The following is a 20992-nucleotide window of genomic DNA, read 5'->3' on the forward strand; positions in this document are numbered from 1 at the left end:
CTTGAATACTCGCTACTTCTGAAATATGCTGATACTGTATTCGATCTAGTGATTGTACAGCACTTTTTGCATATATCATGTATTTTTACGTGATGTCGCCTGATTTTGTCACTAATGCTGTGCTGTTGTTTGTGAAGGTTCTTATTGTGGCGTTTCTGAATTTTTGGCTGAGAAGCTAAACAGTCAGTGCTCCCATTGAAGTTCATCCTTTGTCGATTTTAGTCATCCCATTCAAAATAATATTTGATTTTTGCCGGTGAAGACATTCCTGCTCAGTGTGTAGATATGTGGACAGAGTGGACATACCTGTCCTGCTTTTTATAAATTTCCCTTCACAAAACTTTATTAAATTTCTGTCAAACCTTATCTGAGCTTGTTTTTTGGAAAGATCGTCTGTGAGAAACTTGAATAATATTCATGAAAAAAATCTTATCAATATGCAATAGCAATACTGACGATGGGCATCTTGGTGCAAGGAAAAAAAGCCAGAAGTTTTTCCATGGATGTGGGCAGACGTTTTGAGTGGATGAGCGAAAGGAAGAATTAGGACTCCGCAAAGATAAACATGGTTGCAGGTCCCTTTTTGCGATTCACTTTCAAGATCATTCATTCCACTCGTTATGCCTTCAAGCTGTAAAGAAATTCGAGAAGAGCTTATTCAGTGCATGCTCAAGTCCAATTGCGTACTAGTCAAACGCAATACAGTGGCCGAATGTTTCAAGAAGGAGCACGAAGCCGACGTACCTGCTGAATGTCAAAGCATCCGCCGAAGTTTTGCTGAATGTAAACGAGGCATGGTAAGCCGTCTCTCTGTCCATGTACTGGAGCACATCAGAGTCAATTGACTTTTTACAATGTGTATAGATTGATCCTCGCATGCGATTTAGAGGCAACAAGACCCAGTAAACTGTTCGTTCTTCCTCAAACCCTCTTGCATTTCCGCTTTTGTCATTCACACCTTTCATCACGGCGTCCACTTGGATTACCGTAAAAAACATTCATTTATCTCAATAAACCAGCAGTTCACACATAGAATATGGTTATTGATAGCAATTACAAACGAACGGTTATGTAAGGAAGGTTGGGCAAGGGATGTGATGGAAGGAGGGAGGAAGAGTGGCAAATAGCATAAATTACATAGTAGAATCAAATAGTTTATGGCATGTTATCCTAGATGGTCTTCAAATTCAATTCACTATTGATTTCCGCCAGGCGAGATTCAAGCGATTGAACCCTTTTTAGCTTGGTTTCTAGAGTTTGTCTCTCCTTTTCGACCGATTGCAATAGTTCACGGGTCCCGATGGTTTCCCATTCCCACTGTCCGTCATTACCGGTCAGACGCAACAAATATTGATGGTATTTGAAAAGAGCGGGACGATGAGAAATAGTCAAAAGTGCTAATTTCATATTAAATACAACATGCTCAGTTTTTTTCATATTGTTTTTCCATGGATGATAAGGGTACTTACTGATGCCCATGTCTTTTGCTTGTGAATACATTAACCCTTCGACATCGCTCGACACGGCGCTGGTGCATTCATCCAGAACGGCGTATTTGGGACGATGGAAAAATAATCGAGCCATGTTGATCTTTGAAAACATAAGACATTCTTCGTGAGCACCGGTTGTATTCGATCATGATATGATACTCATAGTCCGCTTACCCGTTGCTTTTCACCGCCGGAAAACACATCTTTCCATTCTTTGACAGTGTCCCATCCACCTTCACGTCCTGGTAAGTAGGCCAAGTGCACGATGTCTAGAATGGCCATCAGATGGTCCTCGGTGATATTTTTCGCTCTCATTTGCTCTTCCGAGAAAGGATAAATCACTCTAAACAAAAAGGGTGAGTATGGCCACAGTGTATTTTTGTTTTTGCATCTTTTCTTCACTTACTGATCCCTCAGGGTGCCAATGCTGAGATATGGACGTTGCGGAATATAAACGATGTCATTCTCATGCGGTCTTGACAGGTCCCCCTCTGAGCATTACGAATTTTTAACCCAACAAATTACGAAATCCATTGACAAATAGCAAGCTTACCAAATGTGGGCCACAATGACGCAAGGACACGCGCGACGGCCGTCTTCCCCACGCCGTTGGGTCCCGTGATCAGAACATGCTGCCCTGGATGGATGTCGAACGATAGCTGGTTGACCAGCACTTCGCCGGTACGATCTACACCCGGGCTCGGGGCCACAATGGGCACTTTATCAAACGTAATACCGTCGTGGCCTTCTTTCAAATGACCTTGAATATTTGTCAATGTAAATCGTTGCGCTTCCTTGGGTCCATCGTACTGTTTGCGTCGTAGGGCATGCAAAACCGATAACAAATTGTACACACGCGACGTGTATCCGGCCAATTCGGCCATTTCCTTGTAAGAATACATCATGCGTCCGCCCGCATCGGCCAGTGACATCATGAGTCTAACGATCGGGTATTAGCCATCCGCTCATCGCCCATGCGATAGAGTGTTTCGCTGCGGATTTTTCTTACTCTACCTTTTATTGGTAATGAAACCGCGGGTTCGAGCGCCCACTCGTGCATTTTCATCTGTTTCCGTTTGGACGTTGAGGGCGTGGACCATGCCTGGTTTGAAGACAGGGATAGCGCACATGATCAAACCAAAGGCACTCCAAGCGTACTTGATAAGAAAGTCTTCAAACATGTGGTAACTGATCCGTAGTTTATAGATGTAATTGATGTGCTTGATAAGCTGCATATATGTCTTGTTCAGAATGGACAGTTCCAATGGCGCCCCATTGTAAAACGCCACCTCCTCCGCGTTGGTGATCAACCGCGTATGGGCCGCTCGGAAATCGCCCTACGACCCGTCATAAAGAAAAAAAAAAAGTTGGGATTGCCTTCCCCTAGTCGCTCATTGATTCCGGGCTTACCTCTAGCTTCGCTTCCATGGCAGCCAATTTACCAAACGATGGAGTGACGGCCCGTAACAGACGAGCCGTCACGAAATAGTTGACGGTAAGACCCAGCATACCGTAAACGCCAATGGACTTCATCAGCTGGTAATTGAAAATGATGGTATCCAAAAGAGGTTTGGCCAGATTCGAGTAAAGCGATGCCAACGTGTCACAAAATTTAGCGACATCTGTCGTAATGTATCTACGGAAACGGAAAAATGAATCAGACGTTGCGTACGTGGAATACCATGTTGTTCATATTGCACTTACTGATCGGCTCCCTGGATACGACTATCGAGGTGAATAATATTGTAAAAGGTCCTGTGTTCGTCCAAGTATAGGTCATGGATATACTTTGTGAGGCGTGTGCGGAAACCGATCGACAGTTTCGATTGGAGATAGCGAATCTAATTGACACACAACACAGACTACGTCAAATCAAGCCAAAAAGAAGCCATTATACAATCGCGGGTGTATTTACCAAACTATTCGTATAAGTGGCGGGAATGGCAATAACGAACCAGTAGACCAATCCTTTCAGAAATCGTTGTCGATGACCTTTAATCTATGCAAGCGGCCATGGTTAGCCTTGATGTGGGGCATAAAAAAAATGGGACCAAACTGACCAGATTCTTCACGATATGACCATCCAGTCGGGCTACCACTACACTCAAATACGTTCGCAGAATGAGGAACACTGTGTGCAAGAAGAGAATAAATATTTCCTTGGTCCGTAACCGCGGAAAAAGGATAGTGGCAATGGCGCGCAGTTGGCGCAAAAATTCCCTATTCACGCCCACTTCTGTCTGGCTATCCACAATAGGAAAACCGGTAGGATCGTTGGAGTTCTGTTCACTTGTGGGACCCTTTGTCCTGATCAACGATGGCGATGATGGAAGAGATCGTCGGTACATGGCAGCCGTCGATCCGATGGTCACCATGGCGGCGATGAGGAGAGTCTTGCGTAGTGGCCCTGAACGAATATCCAGTGGTTTCGAAAATGCATGCATCCGATTAATAAAAAAAAAAAGATCAACGAAAAAAAAGGTAGAGGTAGAAGAAAGGATTATTATCACATGCAGATCATGATGAATCCATATCATTTGGGCTTTTTTCAATTTTCATGTGATTTTGGAAAGAAAGCCAACGGAAAGGCCAACAGCATTTTTCTCCACCTCTTTTTTACGAATGGTACATGGTAAATCTGCATCTGGATTTTCCTCGTGCCGCTGGACAATGTATGAGTATATTGTTTCGTTCTTGTGATATTCATCCATGATGACTTTAACATCCAACAAGATAGGATCAGTTCCTTTTCATGTGTTATATGCACGGTATCCAACATTATGAAAACCCATGATCAATCCACATAATGGGATAAACAATGCTATAAATTTCCTGAAATTATTATTTCAGCAAAACATGTCGAGAGAACGCTTGAGTACCATAGGAAATTTTTGACGCAAAACATCCGTGCTTATTACAGTATACAGTACATTAACCACATGATTGAGTAATGTTCGCATTTGTATAACTGTACCTTGGCGTGAGACCTTTGGTCTATTAAACTGGCGCAGTAATATATTCTCAATGCCTTGAGTGCGAATCCACTTACTCTGTGCGTTAGGAGAAATAAAAAGGTATCCTTTGTAATGTGTTCAACATATCTGGCCGAATTTTATAAAACCACTTATTGCGTCATAAAAAAAAATGGGTGAATGATTAAATAACATGGGCGATGAAAACGGATGTATAGCATTGAAACTGTATGTGTGTACAGTGCGCAACGTGCGAATCAGAATACATGCATGATGCAAATGGTATCAATATAGTGAAGGTAGTGGTTGAACTCCAATGAAAAGTCTAGGGGCTCCAGGGAGTAATGGATTTTGTAAAATGACAGAAGAACATATAATTCCAAGTACTTAGTGGCATCCTTTTTCGGGAATCTTCATTTCAGTGTATGACAACAAACGGGTTTTTATGCAGCGACCCTGAAATCTGTACTACAGTGCTGTATCGTTTGAACGGTATATATACCTTTTATACGTGTGTATGAGTAGCTGCATCCAAAACACTGTCTGTTTCAAGACGTTACACTGGGTTCCATAGACCGTGCTTACCGCACGGGGTGAGTGGGCAATGGCAAGTCAAGGGAGAAATTTCAGGGGAAGAGGAAAAGCAAAAAAGCAAGTGTCAAGGAAGTGTGGAGCTCGGATTCCCGTGTTCAAGAACTCACCTCCTATCCGCCGTGTCGACGAATCCCTTGCTGTGTTTGCATTTTGAAAAACCTTATTTCTGTCGAGTCACGCCACTGCATCGCATAAAAAACCATGTCAGTCACTGTCATGCACATGTCTTCGTTCTTCTTTTTGTTCCTGATTTCGGTTAAATTCGGTGTACCTCGTTTCGTTTACTTTACTAATCTAGATCGAATGGACGCGCTCTTTGAGAAAGCGGCATCGTTGCTGGGAGACACGGTCTCGGCCGACCAGTTGAAGCTGGTGGCATCGATCCTCTTTACCTATCCTTGCGCCGTTCTTTACACTTATCTACCACCGGGTCGTCCCAATGTGAAGCATCTACTGTCCATTACATTTATCCTATTTATCATGCTGGAAGTGCTCCATCTGTACTTTGGCATGGTGCACATAGGAGCCACTTGTCTTGCCACCTTTTTCTTGATGAAGTACTACCGTGGGCAGGCGGGTCCTTGGTTGAACTTTGGATTGGTCATGGCAAGTATGGCGTTTTGGTAAGTTTTTGGTTCATTTCGCTCATCGGGCAGTCCGACTGATCTCCAGTACTTGCTCTCGCCGTCTGTTCTAGTCACATCGATCGTCAGTTGAAAGGCTACGTGGGCGACAGTCAACTGGATTATTCAGGAGCGTTGATGGTACTGACGATCAAGCTGTCTTCATTTGGGTTTAACGTACTGGATGGACGTACGGAGGACCGGTACCTGACTGAATACAATCAGCGAATGAAAATCGCACGATACCCTACGTTGATCGAATTCTTTGGCTGGGCCTTCTTTTTTGGCGGCTTCCTGACGGGCCCGGTGTGCGAATACATGGATTACATTCGCTTCACCAACCTTCCCCTGGTCGAGACCGCTCCCAACGAGTCCAAAAAACCCGTGTCGTCTAATTTAAGTACCTGGAAACCGGCCATGTTCGTCCTTACCAAAAGTATTATACTTGTCATCATTCTCGTCCTTTTTGCGCCTACCTACAACTACTATGCGGCGCTGGAGCCCGCCTATCTCGCGATGCCATTCTACCAGAGGTAAGCAGTTAACCAAGCCATCTTCATCGTCAGCCAAGGATACTGAACGGGAAGGGTGGCAGATTTTTCTTTCTGCAGGCTTGTGGCTTCATGACGCGTGTCAAGTATTACTCGGTGTGGGTAATGGCCGAGGGAGCTTGTGTGCTATGTGGATTGGGATTCAGCGGTATCAATAGTGAGGGCAAACCGCAATGGGATCGTTTACGTAATGTTCGTATCCGTGAGTGCGAAACCGCGCCTTCGGTCAAATACTACACGGAAAACTGGAACATGAAAGCCAACATCTGGCTCCGTCACTATGTCTATCTTCGTCTCACGCCTCCGGGGGCCAAACCGGCCATCAAAAACACTTTTTGTGTCTATGCCATCTCGGCCATGTGGCACGGATTCCATCCAGGCTACTATCGCAAGTATCTCTCATCATTGTCATGACTGAAAAAAGCCAAGTCATCGCACACAGATTTTCTTACCAAGATTTTTTTGTGTAGTCTTTTTCATCCCTGTGGGTGTGTATCAGACTTTGAGTCGTAGTTGCCGACGTCTGATCCGACCTCTCACTCTGGAGCCGGACCAAAAGACGCCTCGTCCGTTTTGGAAATCCGCATACGATGTGGTTGGATGGTTCTTTACTTACACTGTGATCAATTTCCTCATTGGAGCATTCGATTTGCTTTACATCTCGCGTATTTTACACATATGGCGCGGCATTTACTACTACCATCTATGGGGAGCCGCGTTGCTGTGGGGATTCTACAAGCTTAGCTATCCGTTTTTCATGAAGCTACAGAAACAACGGCTGCAGGCATCAGAAAAGGCGGAAGACAAAAAGCTCAGTGACCTGGAAGTCAAGACCTCTCAAACCATGCGGAAACGAACATTGAAAGCCGAATAAGCCGGATGTGCAGTTCAATAAACAATGATGCGATTGGTTGCGACAGAGTGTGTTATTGATTTGGTGCCAAAAAAAAACAGGGACAATAATAGTAGGATATCGTATCAGTTACATTAAAAGGAAGATTGTTGCTGGCTGGAGAACCGTATCCATGGTTATTTTGCCTTTTTGGTCTGGTTATTCTTACTCTTGATCATGACCAGACCGAGAAACGTGAATATGACGGTCAGACCCACAATAAGGATAATCAGTGGTACGCGGATAGCGTATTCCCAAGGAGGGAAATAATTATGCAAAGGATGGCCCTCATCTACAAAAGGCTAAGAAAACACGAAAAAGGTCAAAATGTCAAGCTGCTGTCAAAGGCGGAAATGAGTTGGTTTTTTTTTTTTTTTTTTGTTACCATGAGCAATGCCCAGATGGTGTAATAGGTAAAGATGGTGACCGCGGAAAAAAAGGCCACCGCTCCTACAGTTTTATCTGCACCTGTACCCTGAGAAAAAAGCAACGATAATTAACCAGACATTCACATTTGCCGTGTTTCCACACGCTTACCATGATGCGCGTCTAACGGTAACAAAAAATAGAATAAAATGAGCGACCCTTTTTGGTAGAGTTGAAGCGTGGCTCTTGCATTGCCACATGCTCACCGTCACAATCGGAGCACCAAATTACGCATGCCCTTGATGGCCTTACATTTTCCAAAGACAACACACCGGTAAAACAACAGGATTGGTATAGAGATCCTGGTGATAATCAGGAATTTGTTCAATAAAAGCTGTGTGGTATGTGAAGCATTGTCTGTGTACGTGTAATTATCCAGGCACCATACAAAAGCGACCTCCTTCAATTATACTGGCGAAAAGCGTACGCTTGGAAAAAGTACAGCTTGTTGATTCTTACGTCGTATATCAAGGCATTGAGCTGCTGCAAACCAGATACATTTATAGAGTGCACCGTTGGGTTATACGTGTCTAGCCGCGCTGTGTTGGAGATGACTTGGATCTCTGAGTGCAAAAACCGCCCACTGGCACCCCGCCGAATGGCCAGTCACCGTTCTGCCGGCATTCCACTTTTGTGTGCCTTGGGCTCCGCTTCCTACGTCTTTGTTCACATACCTTTTTTTTTTTCTTTGCAAAGATGACCAGAGCCACAGAAGCATTTACCACATTAGCTATTGCTGTCACTGTGTACATTGTCCTTTTCTTAGGATTACTGCCTTTACCCGATGTCATCCAAAATAAAATCGTGCCAGTGGTAAAGATTACAAATTGTATTCCATGACGCGCCATATGAATACTAACACGTGGGTTGCATAGTTCCCATGGTGGGCGCTTGTTTCTTTCGGTTCTTACAGTCTAGGCAACCTCGGTTGGCATATTATGACATTTAGTGACTGTCCAGAGGCGTATGCAGAGCTCATGACGGTACGCTTTCAAGAGACCATGGCACGGGTTCTTTACCGCTCACTCTAACACGTTCATTTTAGGAAATTCAAGCTGCCAAAGCTGATTTACAATCCAAAGGCGTGTCTCTGTAGAAAAAAAAACACACCTCGCAAAGCATTGTTGCGGTGAACTGAAATATCCTCGTCGTTCTTCCCTTTCAGATCCTATTGTATTACCCTTCAAAACCTCAAAATAATACACTCTGTAGTCTCAAGAAAGCTTTTACTTTTGCATGCTACTCATATGACGCTTTACGTTTATATACAATTCACACAATTACGAACAGCGCGTATCAAAACTCATGGCTCATCGGTTCACTGAGCAGATAAAAAAAGTAAAGAGAAAGTTGGATTCCGTTTTTTTAATGCTGTTTCGCGTTGGCGAAGAACTATCGGGGAAGTACTTCTACTTAAGCGGTGGCTTCGGCGGCCTTGCGGGGAGCACGGTTGTCACGACGAGGACGACGCAAGTCAGCGTGGGCCGAGGCAGCGACAGGGTTGGTGACCTGGACGTTGGCAAGGTTCTCAAAGTTGAGGGTCTTGAGAAGATCCTTGGTATCGGGATCGATCTCAATGACGGAGGTGTCCAAAGCGGAGAATTCGGGAACGAAGTTGTCTCTGCGTTCACGTTCTTCTTCCTGCAACTTGAAGGAGATACCGCGGACGGGACCGCGAGAGATACGCTTCATCAAGTGGGTGGTGAAACCGGCGATCTTGTTACGGAGACGCTTGGACTGGATGATGGTCACTTCATCGCAGATTCTCTTGTTGGTCTGGAAGTCCAACGTAAGACGAGGATAGTACTTTTCAATCAAGACACGCGAGGCCTTCTTGACAGTCTTGGTTCTAAAGAAAAAAGAAAAAAAAGTCGTAAGTCTCTTCAATTCACATGAATCGATGGTGAATTCCGCAAGAGGCGATCCATCCGTGTCGATTAAAAATAAATCGTTTTCTTCGTTTTTACCTAACGCGACCCTAATAACAGCAAATAGTCAGTTCATCTGTATCTTTTGTACTTGGTTTATAGCATAATCACGCAAGGATGCATGAGATATCGGCACGTACCATAGTGTATTACTTTAGGATGGATGGAAAGGAAGGATGTCCAAGCTCGTGGATGGAGGCTTCACCAAGTATCCCGCCCGCCTCATAATCCCCGGACAGGTGCGGGCGTAAACCCCGGATTTGCCGTGGGCTGATTCGGATTTTGCCGGACAGCGAAATTCTCGCTTGCTTAGGCCAGCCCTTGGTGGGTGATGGTTCCAGTAGTGTTCTTTCTCTTTATTTTTTTCACACATCCTCAATATGGTGAGACATCAAGGATCCATCCATCGAGTGTTTGCATCATGGTACTAAAGAGTCTTTGTACTATAGTCCGCAGCCGCTAGACCTGTCATCAACGTTTACGCCGAATCCGGCAAGGGTACCACGGGCACTGTCCCTTTGCCCGCCGTTTTCAAGGCTCCCATTCGTCCCGACATTGTCAACTTTGTCCACACCAACATGGCCAAGAATAAGCGTCAACCTTACGCCGTCTCTGAAAAGGCCGGTCACCAGACCTCGGCCGAATCTTGGGGTACTGGTCGTGCCGTTGCTCGTATTCCCCGTGTCAATGGTTCCGGTACTCACCGTGCTGGTCAAGCCGCTTTTGGCAACATGTGCCGTGGTGGTCGTATGTTCGCTCCCACCAAGGTACCGTATATCTCGCTAATTAACTGCCAATAGATCCGTCTTGCTGCGGATTTTTCGTTTTTGCGCAGCCCAAATCTTGACGGATCAACGGATTTCTCGTTGCAAAAAACTAACTGATTCTGTTTTCGGAAATGTTTAGACCTGGCGCAAGTGGCACATCAAGACCAACTTGAACCAGAAGCGTTTCGCCACTGCTTCGGCTTTGGCTGCTTCGGCTCTTCCCTCGTTGGTCATGGCTCGCGGTCATCGTGTTGAAAAAATTGAGGAAGTTCCTCTTGTCGTTGGCGACGCTGTCGAGAAGTTGAGCAAGACCAAGGAAGCCGTCGCCTTGTTGAAGGCCATTGAAGCCTATGCTGACGTTGTCAAGGTGTCCAACTCTCGTAAACTCCGTGCTGGTCTCGGTAAGCTCCGCAACCGTCGTCATCGTCAACGCCGTGGTCCTCTTGTTATCTACAACGAGGACAACGGTATCGTCAAGGCTTTCCGTAACTTGCCCGGTGTCGAACTCGTCAACGTCCGTCGCCTCAACTTGTTGCAGCTCGCTCCTGGCGGTCACTTGGGTCGTTTCATCATTTGGACCCAGAGTGCTTTCGCTCTTTTGGACGAACTCTACGGTACCTACGAGACCCCTGCTTCTTTGAAGAGCAACTACGTCTTGCCTGCTCACATCATGACCAACCCTGATGTCGCTCGCTTGATCAACTCGGACGAAATCCAGTCTGTCGTTCGTCCTGCTGGTTCCAAGATCCAGAAGCGTCCTTACACTCAAAAGAAGAACCCTCTTCGCAACCAGGGTGTTATGAACCGCCTTAACCCCTACGCTCAGGTCCTCCGTCGCGCCGAAATCTTGGCTTCCGAGAAGCGCGCTTCTGGCAAGGTCACCAAGGCTCAGCCCAAGAAGAAGGGTGCCAGCACTGCTGCCTCCAAGAAGTTCTTGGAAACCCTTCACTCTGCTTAAATCTTTTGTCATTGCATCCTTGCATTATGAAAAATAAAATGTAGTTCAAAAAAGAGTCCAATGGCCGTTGTGAAGCTATAATGATTTTGCTTAGATGAAGCATCGATGGATCCTTCCATTGACCTGCGAGTTGTGTCCATTGTATTTACCATATCAAGCGTGTTTATTTGCGCACATGCATTTTTATTCTATTGATAGAAAGCGAACAATGAGGATGACAGCATTTGTGACCCTGTGACCACTAGAAAGTCTGGATGTCAAAATATTCCTTGGCACATATTATTTTTTTCGCGTGTGACAAATGCATGAGCCAATTTTACTGCCATTGTAGGAAGAAAAAGATAACTGACACTTAACACATTGATGCAAGAATCGTATTCATGCGTGCAGATGGCACAATAACGGAAAACCAACGCAATTGCGTGTTCCTGATTGGATCCAGCCCCAACCCGTAAAAAGTCAAAGGGGAAAAAAGAACGAGGCCAAAACTAAAAACCATATTTTTGTAGCTGAGAGCAACTTTCGGTGACCCAATTCAAGAGATCCGGCATACAATTCCGAAAGCCCAGCGTTTCGCTTCCGTTTACCCTGCCCCGACATGGATAAACTATACCAAGAAGAGGCTTTCGCCGCTCAGGAAGCCATGGACAAAGAGATAATGCAAACCTCAGATACCACCGTCCACGTTTTCGACCCAGATATCCACCCTGAACAGAAACGGGCCGAAGCCGAAAGAGACATTCCCCCAAACTTGATACCAGACTTTCGTAATCTAGGTCATCGCAAAGGCTTGCAGACCGAACTAGGGACCTACGATGTCCACGAAGTTATGCAAGCGCTCGCAAGCGCTCAGCTCAAACCCATCAAGCCGACCGACATTCAAGTGTCACGTACAAAATCACGGAGAATGTCAACGGCATCGCCACGGTCACCCAAAAGCCCAACCAACGGCACTATACCATCAGCACGTATTCCCGACCACTGGAACATTGGCTGGACATCCCTGTCTTCCCGTCCTAACCCAGGAGGAGCCACTCATCTGCGTGCGAATGAAAAGAACAATGACCCTACCACAGAGATTCTGTTTCTGCTTTTTCGTGGGGAAGGGTTACAAGATACGATAATGATATTCGTCGTAGGCATAGGAGCATGGACACTGGCAACCTTTGGATTCGGAGTGGCCACGTTTCTATTTCTGTGTCTTGCTGTAGGTAAAATACCGCTCCTGACCAAAAAACCCAATCATGGCAGCATGCTTAAAGTCTAATGCGGACGCTGGTTCTAGGATTGTACCTTCAATTGGACTATCAAAGATTTCATCGACAAGCAAGCGATGATATTCATCGAGAAATGGTCAAACAAAGCCTGGAAACCAATGCCGAAACCGTGCATTGGCTTAACACTTTCCTACAAAAATTTTGGCTCATCTTCGAACCGGTCATGAGCGCCTATGTCATTGAAAATATCGACACTTATTTGGTCGATTATCTTCCTGGGTTCCTCGATTCCGTTCGATTAACCACCTTTACTCTCGGTTCCACTCCCTTTCGAGTCGACAATGTAAAGACCTTTTTGAACACCGAACCAGACACTGTGGTACGCATTCTGTGAGACTCTTTTTGCAGTATTTTGTGATCATGATGTGGGGTCCCAGTTCGTATGATTAAACGGTTTATATAGTGCATGGATTGGACAGTGTCTTTTGTGCCAAACGATACGTCGCAAATGACGATGAAGCAAGTGGAACAGAAAATGAATCCCAAGGTCGTGCTTAATATTCGTCTGGGAAAAGGCATGGTTGGGGCAGGGATCCCCGTTCTCGTGGAGGACATGAGTTTCAAGGGCCAAATGCGCATCAAACTCCAGTTTACCAGCAAATTCCCGCACATCAAGATGGTCGAAGCCTGCTTTATGAACAAACCGCTCTTTGATTATGTGCTTAAACCGATTGGTGGAGAAACATTTGGTTTCGATGTGAACAATGTAAGTGCCCTTTTGGTATACAGTGTTTGTTTTCATCATTGCTTAAGCGTCCCTTACTTTCTACAGATTCCAGGGCTGCAGAGCTTTGTGCGCGATCAAGTACATACGATCCTTGGGCCAATGATGTATTACCCCAATGTATTCAGCTTTAATCTAGAAAAGTTCTTTGCTGGAGAACTCGATATCAGTAAGGATACTGCACCACCATTAATTCCTCTTTGTTTTTCTGACTGTAAATGTTTCGGCGACAGCACAAGCAAATGGTGTATTGGCTATTACTGTGTATTCCTGTACACCTTTGCAATCCGGTGACTTTTCGGGAGCAAGTATCAGTCCGTTTGTTCGATTCTATTTGGATAAAGCCCAGGAACTCGGACGAACCAGTGTTCTGCCCAACACACTCGAACCACGGTGGAATGAAACCCATTTCCTTCTATTAAACAATTTAACCTCGATACTCACCCTTGAACTGCGAAGCCAAAACAACAACACCAAAGATCGCCGCATTGCAAGAACCCACTTTGATCTACACGAATTATCGGAGGAAGCGAGTGGAGAAGCATCTGGATTGTAAATGTCGATCTCCAGGAAAAACAACATGTCACGTATTAACAGAAGCCCGTATCTTAGGGAGCTATTAATGACACGACGTGGCAAACCCATTTGCCACTTGAAAGCAGATATGCGGTTCTTGCCAGTGTCAAAACCAACCTACTTGCCTGACGGCACCGTGGAGCCCGCGGCAGAATCAAGTAAGTGCATAAATCAGCGGCGACGCGTACGCAGGTCACAATACAATCGAATCGAATTCCTTATATGAGCAACTAGATTCCGGTGTGCTTCGTTTGACGGTGCATGAATGCCGACATTTGGGTGGAACGACGGTCAGTCCTTATGCTGTAGTGATGATTAATGGGGCGGAAAAGATGACAACGCCAGTGTTCAAGCGTAATCCCAATCCTAAATTTGAACGGCCCGTCGAAGTGGTGGTGTTGGACAAAACGGAAATCTACCTTCGCGTGCTTATCAAGGACAGCGTGGCGTTTGGCGAGGATACGTTGTTGGGAGTGTGGCGTGGATATCTTATGGACATGTTGCAACAACAAGCCAAGAACGACGGCTGGTGGGACCTTTATTTGCGGGAACGGAAAACCGGCGGCCGGATTCGCGTCAGTATGCAATGGAAACCGGTGGTCATGAAAGAACTAGCGTTAGGTGTCACTGGTTTTGGTCTCTACAGTAAGTATTGCGAACCATCATCGAGTGAAACAGATAACCTAAAAAGATAACCGTGGTAACTAGATCCTCCCATTGGTGTGGTTCGATTGTCATTGTGGGAAGCGCGTGATCTGCGGAATGTCGAGGCAGCCACAGGCAGTAAATCGGACCCTTATGTGCGTGTCATGTCGGGTTCGCGAATCTGTGCACGGACCGAGGCCATTGACAATAATTTGAATCCCGAATGGACCGAAATTCATTACATTCCCGTGCACTCGATGAAGGAAGATCTCGTCTTGGAAGTCATGGATTGGAATGCCAAAACAAGCGACAAGTCGCTCGGTTCCGCGGTGCTCCACATGCGAGACATTGTATACCAACAGACCAAAGAAGAAAATGGAACTACCCATACCTGGTACATCGCCAGTCCGCCAAAGATAGACAAGTAAGTATGCCTCCTCTTCGCTGTCCTCTATCATTTTCTCGACTCTCCTTTCATTGGTCGGATTTTCTCATTTTTATTTTACTACTGCCAGATGGGCTCCACTTCGAGCTGTGGGACGAAAGTCAGCCAAAGGCGAATTGCACTACAGCGCTGAATTTTATCCTACGATGGCATTGCCAAAACTAGCTTCCGAACCCGCTGCAACAACAGAATCCTCGTCAGAACCGTCCGATGCCCCGGAAACGGTGACTGTTACACCTAACCATAATGACATCGAGACCACTGCTCCGTTGTACGATTTGAATGGATTCCCTGTCAACTATACCCCGGATAACGTGATTGATCTGCGCACGTACGATTGTGGCGTGTTGACGGTCCGAATCCATGAAGTGCGATTGCGTCGGGTGGCCAAGGCGTACGCGCAGATCCTTGTCGACTCTCTTACGCCGCAATTCAAAACAGCCAAGGTCAAAGGCCGTGTGTTGCCTTTCAACGAAGCGGGTGATGCGTTTGTGAAGGAAGCCGAATTTTCACGCGTGGTGGTGGAAATTAAACCGAGTGATAGCGATGAGAATGATGACATCAAACTGGGATATTGGGTCGACACTGCCAGCAACATTATTCGTCATATACAACAGCGCCAACGCAGGTTAATTCCTCGCACAGACGCGGATAGACAGGAAGACGACGACGACGATGGCGATTGGTACCCGCTGCTCGGTTCCGACGGTGCAGAGATTCGGTTGAGTTTCTGCTATGCGCCACTCATGAATTTCCACTTGAGCCCAGATGAAAGCCTGGAAAGTAAGTGGAGCGCAACCCCTCCATATTTGTCCCACCGCAAAACGCTTAGATATCATTGTTTGTAGATCAGGGAAATTTGACCGTAACGTTACTCAGCGCAAGGAATCTCAAGGCAGTGGATAAATCAGGTAGATAATTGATAGAGCTTTCTTAGTAGCATGTTCACAGGCTAAAATCATGAATTGCTAGGTACCAGTGATCCTTATGTGGTATTCACCATCGATGGTGCCCGGGTTCACAAGAGTATCACCATCAAGAAATCGTTGAGCCCTGTATGGAGAAACGAGCAATTTGTGGTCCCCATTGTAAGTCGAATCACCAATGGATCGTGTGCTCTAACGTGTATTTCCTGATGTCAAATTTATTCATCTCCTTTCACTGCGCCGTAGCAATCACGAAGATGTTCAAGTTTCCGTATTGAAGTATTCGATTGGAACCAATTCCAAGGAGACGAATCACTAGGTAAAGAAAAGAAAAAGCCCGACTTTTGGGGCCATGAAACGAGAGTACAGAGGCAGTGAACGTCTTTGAATATAGGATCCGGGGGAATTTCCCTTGCAAGCGAATTTATCGAGAGTTTTGTGGCAAGGGATGTCCAGATTCCGTTGGCGGGACCTCCGGATGTGACAGGCACGGTACGTGTCCGATTTCTGTGGCAACCTCAGTTGTTGGCGAAACGAAAAACGCACACTTCGGTGCTATCGTCCACCACACGGATGCTGACGGGGGTAATGGGACTGACATCGTCGCACACGACCTCGGTGTTTGACCTCCCTCCCACTATTTCACCGGCGCGATCGATTTCGAACCGTGCAGGAGCCAATGCTTCGGCACACAGTCGCACACCTTCGCTGGCCGTGACCGATACGTCTTTGCGCAGCCAGGAACATGAAATCACCGCCAGTGAAACCGGGAATGCGGGCGGTGTTGTCAAGGTGACGTTGATGGAAGCCCGAGGACTTCGAGGCGTCGATAAAAGCGGTACAAGCGATCCATATGTACGAGTGACGGTCGACCAACAACCCGTGTTCAAATCCAAAGTAATCAAAAAATCATTAACTCCGGTTTGGTAAGTTTTGTCCATTTCGGATGATGTTCCGTGATTTGCGCGCAATGTCCTCCCAGGTTTAACATCGTCAACGTCATTGACTCACGGGTGTCACTGTTTTATATTTGTCTGACACCTTTCTTTTTTTTTTCAGGAACGAGAGTTTCAACTACACGGTCGCTAGGAAACCGACAATTATTGACTTTAAGATCAAGGATTACAATCGGTTCAGTCATTCAGTGGACCTGGGCGAATGTCGCTGGAATATTTGGGAACTGCTTCCAAGTGGCAGTGCGACGACGGTGGACAAATGGTTGCGACTGTATCCGTCCGATTCTGGTGAGATTCATGTCAAGATAGAATTTTCCCCGCATTGAAAACCCACCTGAACCAATCAAAATGAGCATCTGTTTTCATGTTGGAAAAACCCTCTTTGCATCGTCCGAAAACTGTTGAGTTCAAAAAATGAAAACGAACCACCGAGAACCGTTTCTATTATCTTGCCTTTGGTATTCCTCCAAGTATAGAACAAAAAAAAGAAGGGGACCATTGAGCAACGGCAGTCAATCTTAGAATAAAGCAATGTAATGTGTGGGCTGTTCAATTCTGGTACACGACTTTGTAAAGTATGTTGGTTATTCCTTATCCAAGATGTTGTAATTATCCTGGGTGATGTTGCTCGGGAGACTCCGAAGCGGAGCCTCTTTTTTTACCCTTTTTTTTTTCGTTGTAAAAATTCTCAAGATCCGTCGTACCGCTTTCCTTCTTCCTCGACGTGCCCCTTGGACTGAAGGGAAAAGTATAAAAAAAAAAGAAGTCTCAACATTCCTTTGCTTCTGTATTGTTACCTTGCACAGCTTGACAGCTCGGTTATTTTCGCTTCGTTTATTGGCTTATTCACGTCGTCTCCATTCCGTTATAAATTCGAGCTCTCTAAATCTTTTCTCTTTCTCGACATACCTCCTACTTTTTTCCCCACTTTTTCGTACCATCAACTATACCCATTGCTTTCAATCGTACCCTCTGCTACCATGAGTAAGTCCATGCCTGTACCTTTGCGAACGACAGAAAAGACACAGCAAAATCGATCGGGGACGCGCTTCTGCTGTTTCGTCATTGGGCGGGCTAGGAAACCGGAAAATGTCAAAATGGAAGATTAATGTCCAATCTGCTCCTCCTCTCCTCTCTTTCTCTTAGCTTCACGACGCAACCGTAAAGCGACCCCGAAACCCAAGCCGCTCAGACAAACTGCAGAGATTCTGACATCCGAAGAAGAAAGCACCGATGGCGGGTCGGTTACCCGGTGTGTTTGCGGTGAAATTCGTGAGTAGGACAGACTGGCAATGGTCGCTTTTTTTTCTCTTTATTCTTAATGGGTGGCAATTCAGGAAAGGAGGGAAAGAAAAAAAAAAGCAAAAAAGAAAAAAGGTGGTCGTGGGTGCCTTTGTCGCAAAGGGGAGGCGGACGGGTACATGATCAAATGACTGCACCAAATTCCCGTTCAACACGGAACAGACGGTCCGATCTGTGCCTCTCTGACTAAACCGCGCAAGCTGAAAGAAAAAAGAAAAGATATGACGGCATGGGTAGGCGATGGGGTGGCTGATGTATTTTAAGTCAGAAAGAGTAAAGAAGTGAAACGTGTTACTCATCTCCATGCCACGGTTTCCATAGACAACGTTGGGCTAATGGTTCAATGCGACAAGTGCGAGGTGTGGCAGCATTGTGACTGTGTTGGTCTGACCGAAGAACGCATCCCCGATCATTATTACTGTGAACGATGTCATCCTGAAAATCATATCTATATCAAAGTCCACGGCCGGTAAGTGCTCCTCTGCCCTCGGCTCTCATGCTAAAATGGACACACCAGGCTGTGGGTTATCTGACTTTTTGGTTGATTGTAGAATAAAACGTGTATACCATCCTAATGGCAGTACCGATACTTTTCCTCAAGGTGAGTGGCTGAATATTTGATTTTGAACCAAATGGGGTAGTAGAATCAAGGGGGAGCAGTCCATCGTCTCAGTGCGGGTTGCATAAACTGACCGAAATACTCTTGTCACCAAAATTCAGTTACCACTCCGTTATCTTCGCAGTCACCAGAAATGACCAAGAAAGAAATTTCAGATACCAATGGAAACCGAGCACCCAAACGACGTAAACGAGCTGCGAATGGTACGGATCAGCCTGCGAATGGAAAAAAACCGCCCAAAGCCAATCGAAAGGTAGCGGTGGCTTCCACTAATGTGCGGTCGCAGGCATCTCCTCAGTCGAGGCGAAGCTCGGTTTCGTCGTCGGTAGGATCCGTGGATAAGATGAATGCAGAAGAAGATGGATGGACCGAGGTGTCAGTGGCTCGGTCAGAAGACCGAGAGGGAAATACCGACGAATTGAGTGATCACGATCGTGTCGTTGGAGAAGAAGAAAATAATCAACAAACCGAACGAATGACACGTTCACGACGTGGCGCACGCGGTAACGAGATGGCATCCCCCCTGGAAGAGATGCAGGATTTGGAGATTCAGATTCCTTCGCCTCGACGAAAAAAGCCCAACACGAATGGTGGCAAACGAGCCGGATCCACCCCGGCGGCGTCATCCAGTCCCTCTGTCGCACGATCCAATAGTGGAAAACAAACCAAGGTCGGGATGCGAGCATCGACACCCCAAATATCGGATGAGCCTACCGTGTCGGTCGTCACGACACACACTCCGTATTGGGATGAACACGGACTTCCTACACGTGAAAGTTCGCCACCGACCAAAGTGAAACTGCCGACCACCAAGATGAGTCTAGCAGATATGAACCGACGAGCGAAACAAATTCAGGATTATGTGGGGAAAATGCAGCAAGACATGCTATTGTCGGGAAAACATGGGCTGAAAAATCACGAGTGTACCATGAAACTAGGTTCCTATGACAATGTGACGCACATCAATGTGGATGTGGCCGAGTTGAAGGAGGCGGAGTATATGGGTCGATCACGGTCGCTTTCCATCTCATCGTCATCGTCGTCCCTTAGCAGTGCGTCTACGTTACCTTTGATGGATGAAGATCATGATGAGTTCATTTCCACCAAGTGCAACTCGGTGCTTTCGGCGTCCAGTCCGACTACACCTGTCCCTCTGACCAGCTCTCTGCGATGTTCCGAAGAAGAAACATCGCTGGATATCATGAATCGACTCACCCGCGAAGTCGTGAAATTTCAACGCAAATTTGGCATCTTGTACCAGCAAACCTCGCGAACCACTCGATCTTCCCTGAAAGAACGCGCTTCACCTCAACGTCACACAAGCGTTAAACTTGCCAAAAGATAGAGGACTTCTTCATCGTCTCATCCGAAAAAAAAGCGATGCCTCAGTTCCTGTTCCCTGGTCCCCTAGTTTTTTTTTGTCATTATTATTATTAATCGTTGATCATTCTCGTCTCCCCCTCTCTTTGTTTTGAGTTCTAAAATCCAAATTCCAATCCACAAACACAGCACAGTACACCACGACACGATACACGATACACCATTACACAGCACAAACTCACATTCCAACACAATAATCTCTTCATAAAGCCGTTTTTTCTTTTCTTTACCTCTTCTCACTCAAAGCACATATACACGTTATACACATATCCACACCCCACTTCTTTCCTCTTTATTTTGGTTTTTACTTTCAACCATGCCTTTTGATGCTTTGAAATCTCCAGTTGTCTATTTTGGTATTCCATTTGCCTCCAGAAAAAGCTTTTTCTATCTTCTCTTTCTTTCTGTGTTTGCTCTCTGTATAAATGAAGCATTTTTTGAGCACGATTCTCTCCAAGAAAATAAGATTATTCAAACGTTTTGGTCCCCAAGGGTTGGTAGTTTGTGTAACTGGATGTACCCAGGCGATTGACTGGTTTCAAAATTGGCAATTTCTGTTATTTTAACGAGCAATATGTTCCGGGTCAAAACGAAAATAAACCGATGAAAGATAAAAATATCTCGAGTTTAAGCGAAAAATAGTAATCATGACAGCTGAAGGTCAACAAACTAGCGCGAATAATGAAAAAAGATAATTCTTGGCTTTTTCATTATTTGAGTCTAGCTGCGCGCGGTCATGGAAACACGGCATTAGATGAATGTAGAAAGCAGAAAAAAAAATCCTGGGCACAAAGAATACAAGGAAAAAAAAGAACATTCGTGAGCTGTTTTGATTGGCGCAAATTGGATTTCAATCACTTGTCGGAGCTCACCTAGTTGACGATCATGACGATCCCACATCGAAGGCCCTAAACACAGCCCAAACTCAGCTCAAGTTGCAC

At 45.7% G+C, this 20992-nt stretch overlaps 9 protein-coding genes across 9 annotated transcripts; 6 read left to right on the forward strand and 3 right to left on the reverse strand.

Moving 5' to 3' along the window:
* The first annotated feature begins 581 nt into the window (after positions 1-581).
* Positions 582-1034, forward strand: BYT42DRAFT_556928 (cytochrome c oxidase assembly protein PET191). Its single transcript, XM_051566842.1, has 2 exons — positions 582-797; positions 865-1034. The coding sequence occupies exons 1-2, from the start codon at positions 621-623 to the stop codon at positions 904-906; spliced, it is 219 nt and encodes a 72-aa protein (XP_051427407.1). The 5' UTR covers positions 582-620; the 3' UTR covers positions 907-1034.
* Positions 1035-1170: 136 nt separating this feature from the next.
* Positions 1171-3838, reverse strand: BYT42DRAFT_490011 (ABC transporter transmembrane region 2-domain-containing protein; the record flags this gene model as incomplete). Its single annotated transcript, XM_051563976.1, has 10 exons — positions 1171-1397; positions 1470-1590; positions 1665-1833; positions 1897-1981; positions 2044-2429; positions 2505-2827; positions 2901-3126; positions 3195-3331; positions 3406-3489; positions 3551-3838. 10 exons carry the CDS (start codon positions 3836-3838, stop codon positions 1171-1173), a joined length of 2046 nt encoding a protein of 681 aa, XP_051427408.1.
* A 1901-nt stretch (positions 3839-5739) lies between these two features.
* On the forward strand, positions 5740-7104 carry BYT42DRAFT_489274 (MBOAT, membrane-bound O-acyltransferase family-domain-containing protein; the record flags this gene model as incomplete). Its single annotated transcript, XM_051563926.1, has 3 exons — positions 5740-6212; positions 6275-6622; positions 6687-7104. Coding segments are annotated over 3 exons (1239 nt in total), but the record flags the coding sequence as incomplete, so codon positions are not given.
* On the reverse strand, positions 6952-7880 carry BYT42DRAFT_195333 (dolichol phosphate-mannose biosynthesis regulatory). Its single transcript, XM_051562488.1, has 3 exons — positions 7660-7880; positions 7508-7597; positions 6952-7424 (listed from the first exon to the last, which is right to left on the reverse strand). Exons 1-3 carry the CDS (start codon positions 7660-7662, stop codon positions 7260-7262), a joined length of 258 nt encoding a protein of 85 aa, XP_051427410.1. The 5' UTR covers positions 7663-7880; the 3' UTR covers positions 6952-7259.
* Positions 7881-8214: 334 nt separating this feature from the next.
* BYT42DRAFT_556939 (dolichol-phosphate mannosyltransferase subunit 3) lies at positions 8215-8783 on the forward strand. Its single transcript, XM_051566843.1, has 3 exons — positions 8215-8361; positions 8424-8531; positions 8594-8783. Exons 1-3 carry the CDS (start codon positions 8245-8247, stop codon positions 8642-8644), a joined length of 276 nt encoding a protein of 91 aa, XP_051427411.1. The 5' UTR covers positions 8215-8244; the 3' UTR covers positions 8645-8783.
* A 178-nt stretch (positions 8784-8961) lies between these two features.
* BYT42DRAFT_543013 (40S ribosomal protein S17-B) lies at positions 8962-9619 on the reverse strand (the record flags this gene model as incomplete). The annotated part of the gene is made up of 3 exons (XM_051565650.1): positions 8962-9397; positions 9516-9526; positions 9617-9619. 3 exons carry the CDS (start codon positions 9617-9619, stop codon positions 8962-8964), a joined length of 450 nt encoding a protein of 149 aa, XP_051427412.1.
* Positions 9620-10114: 495 nt separating this feature from the next.
* BYT42DRAFT_556948 (ribosomal protein L4 domain-containing protein) lies at positions 10115-11201 on the forward strand (the record flags this gene model as incomplete). Its single annotated transcript, XM_051566844.1, has 2 exons — positions 10115-10243; positions 10383-11201. Exons 1-2 carry the CDS (start codon positions 10208-10210, stop codon positions 11199-11201), a joined length of 855 nt encoding a protein of 284 aa, XP_051427413.1. The 5' UTR covers positions 10115-10207.
* A 418-nt stretch (positions 11202-11619) lies between these two features.
* Positions 11620-17224, forward strand: BYT42DRAFT_196080 (C2 domain-containing protein). Its single transcript, XM_051562490.1, has 14 exons — positions 11620-12412; positions 12487-12797; positions 12882-13184; positions 13251-13371; positions 13436-13754; positions 13815-13936; positions 14013-14423; positions 14487-14847; positions 14939-15651; positions 15717-15779; positions 15841-15956; positions 16041-16113; positions 16189-16720; positions 16854-17224. The coding sequence occupies exons 1-14, from the start codon at positions 11800-11802 to the stop codon at positions 17074-17076; spliced, it is 4281 nt and encodes a 1426-aa protein (XP_051427414.1). The 5' UTR covers positions 11620-11799; the 3' UTR covers positions 17077-17224.
* Positions 17225-17610: 386 nt separating this feature from the next.
* BYT42DRAFT_195696 (uncharacterized protein) lies at positions 17611-20192 on the forward strand. Its single transcript, XM_051562489.1, has 5 exons — positions 17611-17734; positions 17897-18022; positions 18374-18521; positions 18604-18653; positions 18773-20192. The coding sequence occupies exons 1-5, from the start codon at positions 17731-17733 to the stop codon at positions 20014-20016; spliced, it is 1572 nt and encodes a 523-aa protein (XP_051427415.1). The 5' UTR covers positions 17611-17730; the 3' UTR covers positions 20017-20192.
* Positions 20193-20992: the final 800 nt, after the last annotated feature.

This window comes from Radiomyces spectabilis (genome assembly GCF_025331425.1).
Source record: "Radiomyces spectabilis strain NRRL 2753 chromosome Unknown BYT42scaffold_2, whole genome shotgun sequence".
Classification (NCBI taxonomy): domain Eukaryota; kingdom Fungi; phylum Mucoromycota; class Mucoromycetes; order Mucorales; family Radiomycetaceae; genus Radiomyces; species Radiomyces spectabilis.